The sequence below is a fragment of the Macaca nemestrina genome, chromosome 1 (genome assembly GCF_043159975.1).
Source record: "Macaca nemestrina isolate mMacNem1 chromosome 1, mMacNem.hap1, whole genome shotgun sequence".
In the NCBI taxonomy this organism is placed as follows: domain Eukaryota; kingdom Metazoa; phylum Chordata; class Mammalia; order Primates; family Cercopithecidae; genus Macaca; species Macaca nemestrina.
Genome location: NC_092125.1, coordinates 122,583,978 through 122,592,297, shown reverse-complemented (window position 1 = coordinate 122,592,297; position 8,320 = coordinate 122,583,978). Strand labels below are relative to the sequence as shown.

The 8,320-nt window shown below is 51.0% G+C and overlaps 1 protein-coding gene across 1 annotated transcript; it reads left to right on the top strand.

Annotated features, from left to right (window-relative positions):
* The first annotated feature begins 1,309 nt into the window (after positions 1-1,309).
* On the top strand, positions 1,310-7,925 carry LOC105479237 (prokineticin 1). Its single transcript, XM_011737159.3, has 3 exons — positions 1,310-1,474; positions 4,434-4,559; positions 6,711-7,925. The coding sequence occupies exons 1-3, from the start codon at positions 1,403-1,405 to the stop codon at positions 6,828-6,830; spliced, it is 318 nt and encodes a 105-aa protein (XP_011735461.1). The 5' UTR covers positions 1,310-1,402; the 3' UTR covers positions 6,831-7,925.
* Positions 7,926-8,320: the final 395 nt, after the last annotated feature.

The following is an 8,320-nucleotide window of genomic DNA, read 5'->3' as shown; positions in this document are numbered from 1 at the left end:
AGCCGTCGATCTGAAGTCAAAGTAGCTGCCTCTGGGGGCTTAGCTCCTGGCCCCCGTGCTAGTTAGTCTTCTTCTCTGCACTCATAAATGCCTGTCAACATTTCTATGTGGAAACCCTACACCCATGTGACACTTGACGAGAAAAGTTTGGCGGATGAATCTGTTTGTGAAATACTACAAACTGCGTTTCCCACTTGGTGTTTCAAACACTTGTTAGCTTATGAAAGGCCCTGAAAAGTTCTACAAAAACCAAGCTGGTTTGTGTTTCCCAAATTTTTGACTGTAGTCGTCTTTTATTTGTTTATTTGTGTATTAACATATTGCAACACATACCTTGGGAAATGTTGGTTTTTATTATTGTGGAGAGAAGGCAGATCATCTGACAAAGGACTGGGAGTTCTCTCTGGGTGCTCTGAGACAGAGAGAGGGCTGGGGTCAGGGGCTTTCCTCGCAGGAGGAGGGGCCCTCCCCAAAGTCAACTTCCCACCAGACTGACATCTGAGCCCACTGTGTTTGTACACTCACAGATAAGGCCCCTCTCATGCTCACCCCAAAACCTGGAAGGCCAGTGGTGTGGCTCTAGTACCTTTCAGCCACAGCCCATACCAACTCGGCTCTGCAGGGTACTGGGAGAGTGTGTGCCTGTGCTGGCTTTCTGCCCTTAGGTCATTGTACCAAGGGACACGTGCTGGTGTTCATCCGGAGCCCGTGAGAGAGCAAATCCTTATGTGTGTGTCACTTAGGAGTATCAGCCTCACAACCCTGGTCTTTTTTTCCTCACTGTCTTATGTCTCCTCACTGTAATTTTAACCTTTTAGAGAAATAAAGATACCGCCTCACCCTCTTCTGTCTTCTCAGCTACCTCTGTGTTGAGCCCATGGTAAATGCCTAGATAATTCTTGGTGTGAGTGTGAGGGAACCAATAATCCTGTATGTTGCATAGTTTGGTGCAGGGAAGGATAAATGGTTATGCTGCAAATCCCTTAATTCATTACTGGAGCCTTTCCTCTGCCCCAAGTAGGATAGAAGGATACCCAGAGGCAGAAAAGAACATCGAGTGAAATGTACATAACTGTCTGAATCACTGCGTTCTTGGGAGAGTTAGAGCAACCGTCAGAGCCCCCGAAGTATCCATTTTTATTGGTTTTGATGTTGATTTGATGTTGTTAGAGATTCAGGTCTCATCTTCGCTTCTGAGATCATCTGAGTAACATCGGTGTTGGAGAAGGGAAAAGCAGAGATGAGGCATCCACAGGCAGCCCTGGATCCTGAGTATAAACATCTGGGAGGAGGCGGGGGATGCAGGAGAGCCTGGCCTTCCCAGCTTGCCGGGCACAAGGCTGAGCAGGAGGAAGCGAGAGGCATCCAAGCAGGCAGTGTTTTATCTTCACCCCAAGTGACCATGAGAGGTGCCATGCAAGTCTCAATCATGTTCCTCCTAGTAACTGTGTCTGACTGTGCTGTGATCACAGGGGTAAGTCGCCTAACATTCTCTGTGCCCTGGGTTTTGGGAAGATGTCAGGGTCTGCATGGGTTGTGAGCTCAGGAACCATGCAGGAGGCTCTGTTGGCTCCACACACTGTGAACCAAAGGGAATGGGGAGTTATGCATTAGACAGCACTTTAGAGAGGGATTGCATGCGATTTTCAGACTAGTTAGACCTCACTCTACTAAATGGGATCTGCTTTTGAGAAGCTGTGTATGAATCAAATCCTGTTTTAAATGCATTAGTAGAGCATTGAATATTTTGAAGTTCAGTCCTTTGGTAAAATGAAGATTCCTATTATGTAATAAGGAATTCCTTTATAAAGTGGATTGGCAAACCTTAATTTATCTTTTGTGTGAATTTTAATTTTTATTTATGGTCTGGTTCACATATTAATATTAATATTAATTTACATAGCATGTTGACTTAATTAAAGGCAGTAAGCTTAATTAAACGTGGTAAGCTTATAAACTTCTATTGTATAAATTTAACCTCTGCTTAGAAAGGGTATCTTTGAAACTCTTTCACTGTGTGCCTGCCCAGTTAGTTCTGAGAGGAATATGGGTGACACTAACATTCTGAGTGTACCCCAAAGCAAGCGTTCAGATAACAAGTAGAAATCCAGTCTCAAAGCAGAGGTTCAGCATGTGAGCACTGTTCAATTGGTTCAAAATATTCAGATCACAGTTTTCTCTCAGAAGTTTGCCTTTACCTCGAACCACCTTCAAATAGGGGCGCATGATGTGTTATGGTAGCAGGACCATTCTTATTGAAGCAGAAAGCAATGCTTTACCTGAGAGCTTTCCATATAAAAGCCACTGGGAAAAAAAGGTCGGGGGGAGCAGGGAAACTAACTTTTAGTTCAGCCTCCACCAGCTTTTTACATGGATAAGGGAAATGTAGAGAAATGCCAAACAATTCCTGGAATTGGGTTAATTTTACTATTCACCGAAAGGACAAATTCTTTCTTTTCTCTTTTAAAGGAAAAAGACTGAGTTCAAAAGAACAAATATTAAAGGCAAGTCAAATGCTTTTGAGATCCAAAGCAAAAATAAAAATATTCGTGAAGGCAGAATTACACCTAATGAAGTGTTTACACTGTGGGCTGCCCTTCTATGGGGTAGCTTGAAATTCTGAGAGGGCAAGAACAATGGAGAGAAGCCCCGGCTGCTGCGCAGTGAGGGCAGGAGCAGCGTGGTTGACCTGGATGCTGGGCTTGCCTCACCACCCGTGCCAGCTCCAGCACTGGCCCAGAGAGGCAGCAGGGCAGGCAGATCTGAGAGCCGCCGGCAAACATTTTCACAGTGAAAAGCACAATAGAGAGTGCATTTCCCTAGGCTTACCCAGGAAAGACAGATGAATGGTTAGAACAGGACAGTAAGGGGAAGTCAGGAACCCCCAGGCTCCCCACATCCTCCATGTCCTGCTGGTGTCCCACTTCTGACTCTCAGCAGGAGCCCAGGCTCCACCACCTCTACACTCCCCTGCTCCCTGGACTGTAACTGTCCCCACATCCAAGGCTTTATGACTCTTCTTCCGAGAGTGGGACAGCAATGCCGCATCTCTATGGGAGAAGAAGAATCAACTGGGGTTTCCTTTACCCCAACCCCGAGCTTTTGGGGCCTGGCTGGGTGTGAGATGTGCCCTTGCTGGGCTGGAGACAGGCACAGCTGGGTGCCCGCCACCCGTAACTCCTCTGCATGATCAGTGGAGCCGACATCCACTCTTTCCCTCTTGGGTCTGAGCAAGTAGGGGCTTCCAGGTCCTGCCACGTCCCACACAGCAGCCTGAAGGTGCCCATAGGCTTTTATTGGAGAATAGTGATCCAAAACCCAGCTTTGCATTTTAGCTCAGAAAAGCCACATAGCATCTCTGAGAATGGAAAGTGTGGATGCTTCTTCAGCGGGTCCCCACCTGAGTCTGGAGCAGTTAAGAGTTCTGTCTTCCGGCCGGGCGCAGTGGCTCACGCCTGTAATCCCAGCACTTTGGGAGGCCGAGACGGGCGGATCACGAGGTCAGGAGATCCAGACCATCCTGGCTAGCACGGTGAAACCCCATCTCTACTAAAAAATACAAAAAAAAACTAGCCGGGCGAGGTGGCGGGCGCCTGTAGTCCCAGCTACTCGGGAGGCTGAGGCAGGAGAATGGCATAAACCTGGGAGGCGGAGCTTGCAGTGAGCTGAGATCCGGCCACTGCACTCCAGCCTGGGCGACAGAGCGAGACTCCGTCTCAAAAAAAAAAAAAAAAAAAAAAAAGAGTTCTGTCTTCCCCAGCCCTGGCTTTTATTTAATGTGAGCTTAGGTGGCCTTCTTTACAAATGGCACCTTTCCCAAACCAGGCAGGGCCGCTCAGCCCCTGTTCTGCGATCCTCTCTGGGGATCAGGGAAGTCAGCAGAGAAACCCTGGGAGAGGCACCTGTTCACTGGGGTGCTGGCCCCTCGGCTGAGGCTGGGCCTCTGAGGGCCAGGGTGGGGGTGCCTCCATGCAGAGGGGAGGCACTGACTACAGCGCGGTCAGGGCTGGAGACTCCTGGTCCAAGGCAGCTCAGCACTGACCACCCAGGAATTTGGGCCATCAGGGTCCCTGCCACCTCTGAGAATTCTAATTAATTCAGTTCCACCAGCATCCATTGAGCGTCTACTAGCCCTAGAAAAGCTATGCCTTCTAACCCCCAGCCTTGTCAGAAAAAGAGGACTTCTGAGTGGCCTCAAGGAGCTTGGAAATTTCCTCAGATCCAGATCCAATGCCCTCCTGAGCCCTGAGCCTCCCCATGAGGGGAGCAGGGCAATAAAGCGTGGCCCAGGGTGTTCTGTTAGGCTAAGGCCAGGGGTGACACTCTCAGCCTCTTCCCGTTCCATCCTGATAAGGGCTTTTTGAATCTACCCTTCCCTTCTGCTTTCTCTTGGGTGCACTAATGGGCTGTTCCCTTCTCTCTCCCACCTGCAGGCCTGTGAGCGGGATGTCCAGTGTGGGGCAGGCACCTGCTGTGCCATCAGCCTGTGGCTTCGAGGGCTGCGGATGTGTACCCCGCTGGGGCGGGAAGGCGAGGAGTGCCATCCTGGCAGCCACAAGGTACTGTGCAGACACTGCATGGGTGCACATATGTGGGTGGGCCATGCGGGGAGCAGAGGGTGACGTCCTGGGGCCTTGCTCTGGCTGGGAAGGCTAGAGAGGCTGGCTCCAGAGAGGGAGTCTAGGGAGGCTGTGGCTCCAGAGGACTTCACCTTCCTCTGACAGCTGATCCAGCCCTGATCCAGCCCCTGAATGTCCAAGGGGAAGCAGAAGGCTATGGGGTTGCTGTGTCCCCACCACCAACAGGCACCCACCTTAGTGCCCTGCAGATAACACATTTGTACATTTATTTGTACAAGGCCGGACATGATCCACCTACAAACTTCTAGCACAGGTTGGAGAATCACTGATCTTAATTCAATCCTGACAGCAACCCTGGGCAATGCTGAAGAAACTGACAGACAAGCCAAGTCACGTGACTGGCTCAAGGCACACAGCCAATGAGACAGAGCTGGGACTGGAACTGCAGTTTTCCGACGCCAGCTCTAGTTATACCTCACTGATGTTGAGCGCTGCCGCCTTGTTTTTGAAGGGGCAGCCTCAGGTGGAGGGGTGCCACTGATCTCATAGGCTGTTAGACAGGCTGGGCATTCCAGCCCTTAATTTGCTGTGTGGACTTGGGCAAATTAGTTCACCTGCTCTTGGGCCACACATATACAATGAGTGGAGCAGACTCACTGCCTCTAATGCCCCTTATGGATCTGATGAATTCAGATTTGGGAAGGATCTCACATGCCCTTTGCTTTGAAGGAAACTCCCTTCAGGAACATAAAAGTAGACCCACAAAATCACCTTCCACACCTGGTAAGGTCTACAGTGAGGCAAGTGAGGTGCCCACTTCAAGGAGTCACTCACTCTTGTGCCCTGAGTACGTAGTTCCTGCCCTGCTCGCACTCCTTGACTGCCAGCTCCCAGTCCAGAGTCCTCTGGAGCCACAGCCTCCCCGTTGCACTCCCTCTCTGGAGCCACTTTACCACACTTTACCAGTTAACCAGTGAAGCTCCCAATTCCCACAGCTTTTTCATTAAAATGCAAATAGTGGTGGTTCAATCTAGTCTGACATTGACTATTAGAAGGCAATTAGGGCATTTCCACAGGCTCTCAGGTGACTTGCTCTCCTCCCTGGGCCTTGCCCCTCTCTCCACATGTACCCCTCTGTCTGAATTAGACATTCCTGAGCACAGGCTCTCAGGCTTACCAGCTGTCTTACACCTGGACTCAGGCATGTTTCCTGCTCTTCGGGGACTTACCTGCACCCCGGCTCGGTGCTCATCTGGGTACAGAGCATCCTCCAGCAGTCTCTCTCCCAATCACAGCCCCCGCCCAACCTCCTGTCCCAGGATGAAGAGGCGCTAGAGAGTGGTGAACGAGGCCGGACAATGTGGCAGTCCTTGTAATCTTGGGGAATGTGAGGGGGTTCAGCTCCAGATCCATATTCCCAATAAAGACAACAGTGGTAATAAAAACTAATGCTGAATGCTTCCTGCATGCCACCCTTCATACTGGGTGCTTTTTGTCATTTTAACCTCTTTATAACCATATGTGGTAGGTGCTGTTATTAACCCATTTTACAAATGATAAAGCTGAGGCACAGAGAGGTCAAATGATTTGCTGATTGTCACACAGCTGGGAAGTGGTAGACCTGGGATTTGAACCCAGGCAGTCTGACAATGGGCCCATGCTCCTAACTCCTCCCTGAGGATATCCCAGTGGTTTAGCACTCCTCTGGCGTGTGAGTCAGGGCAGAGATGGCGGCTGTCCTATTCGCTGCTGCACTTGCAGCACCCACCACGGTGTTGAGCCCATAATGGATGAGCAACAAACATTCAATCAATGGACGTGTGTGTGCATGTGTGTGTGTGTGTATGTGTGTGTGTGCAGGCACATGTGTGCTGAGTCTCCAGAGCCAGGTAGCCTGGGTGCGAATCCTAGCTCCTCCACAAATTAGCTGTGTGATCTTGGCGTATTGCTTAGCCACACTGTACCTCAGTTTCCTCATCTCTAATTGCTATTCTTGTTGTGCTAGGTGCAATGGAGAAGTGGGGTAGGGTGTGGGGGGAGACATTTGCCAGCGCTGGACTGAGCAGAGACTGCTGCCAGGAGGCCCACCAACATCCCTTTGGTGAAGGTGTTGCTTTCTTCTCTCCTTAGGTCCCCTTCTTTAGGAAACGCAAGCACCATACCTGTCCTTGCTCACCCAACCTGCTGTGCTCCAGGTTCCCAGACGGCAGGTACCGCTGCTCCATGGACTTGAAGAACATCAATTTTTAGGCGCTTGCCGGGTCTCAGGATACCCACCATCCTTTTCCCCAGCACTGCCTGGATTTTTATTTGTGCCATGCAACCCAGCTCCTGTGACTCTTCCAGTCCCTACGCTGACTACTTTGATCTCTCTTGCCTAGTACACACATATGCACACAGGGAGACATACCTCCCATCATGACGTGGTCCCCAGGCTGGCCTGACGATGTCCCAGCTTGAAGCTGTGGTGTGAGAGATGGCCAGCCTGGTTCCCTTCCCTGCTTAGGCTGCCAGAGAGGTGGTAAATGGCAGAGAGGACATTCCCCCTCCCCTCCCTTCCTGGGCCTGCTCTCCTTCCTGGGCCCTGTCCCTCTCCCCACATGTACCCCTCGGTCTGAATTGGACATTCCTGGGCACAGGCTCTTGGGTGCATTGCTGAGTCCCAGGTCCTGGCCTGACCCTCAGGTCCTTTACGTGGTCTGTGAGGACCAATCTGTGGGTCGTTCATCTTCCCTTGATTGGTTAACTCCTTAGTTTTAGACCACAGACTCAAGACTGGCCCTTCCCAGAGGGCAGCGGACAGTCACCCGAAGGCAGGTGTAGGGACCCCAGGGACGTCAATCAGCCCCCTGAAGACTCTGGTCCCAGCCAGCCTGTGGCCTGTGGCCTGTGACCTTCTGCCAGAATTGTCATGCCTCTGAGGTCCCCTCTTACCACACTTTACCAGTTAACCACTGAAGCCCCCAATTCCCACAGCTTTTCCATTAAAATGCAACTGGTGGTGGTTCAATCTAATCTGATATTGACATATTAGAAGGCAATTAGGGCGTTTCCTTAAACAGCTCCTTTCCAAGCATCAGCCCCGAGAGCAGGTTGGTGACTTTGAGGAGGGCAGTCCTCTGTCCAGATTGGGGTGGGAGCAAGGGACGGGGAGCAGGGCAGGGGCTGAAAGGGGCACTGATTTCAGACCAGGAAGGCAACTACGCACCAACCTGCTGGCTTCAGAATAAAAGCACAAACTGAACTGAGATGTGTGGCGTGGTGTTCCCAGCTGTCGGTTTCAGCCAGGGCCTATGCCTCTGTGGCCACCTGGGGAGGAAGGCAAGGACCAGGTTGTGTCCAGGTTGGGGAGGGATGTGACTGGTATTCCTCCCCTCCCCCACCCAGCCAGGGTCTATTTTTTGGAGAGAATGGATTTCAGGGTCCTTTTGAAGAAAGGATAAGAGGCAGCCTCGTGGGCTCTGGGCAGGGGGTGCGCTGCTCGGAAGGGTTGGGGGCAGGAAGGGGCTGTGAGCTGGGGTGAGCTGGAAAGACTCCATTGCTGAGATTGCTTAGCAGGGACCAGCTGCAACTTTCATTTTTGAAATTTGGTCCCATTTGTTTTAGGTCAAATATTTGACCCCACCAGGCCACTGTGTGCCTGGAGTGAAGAAATTCACACTACTAATGGAGCTGGCAAGGATGTGAGCCCTCTATCCTAACCTAGAGACTGGTAGCTTCCTCTAAATGTAGCTTCCTGG

Excerpts from the sequence above, each read along its gene's own strand:
- LOC105479237 (XM_011737159.3), top strand. The coding sequence starts at position 1,403 with ATGAGAGGTGCCATGCAAGTCTCAATCATGTTCCTCCTAGTAACTGTG. Across the intron at positions 1,475-4,433 it reads ACTGTGCTGTGATCACAGGG|GCCTGTGAGCGGGATGTCCA; the intron begins GTAAGTCGCCTA and ends TCCCACCTGCAG. Across the intron at positions 4,560-6,710 it reads GCCATCCTGGCAGCCACAAG|GTCCCCTTCTTTAGGAAACG; the intron begins GTACTGTGCAGA and ends TTCTCTCCTTAG.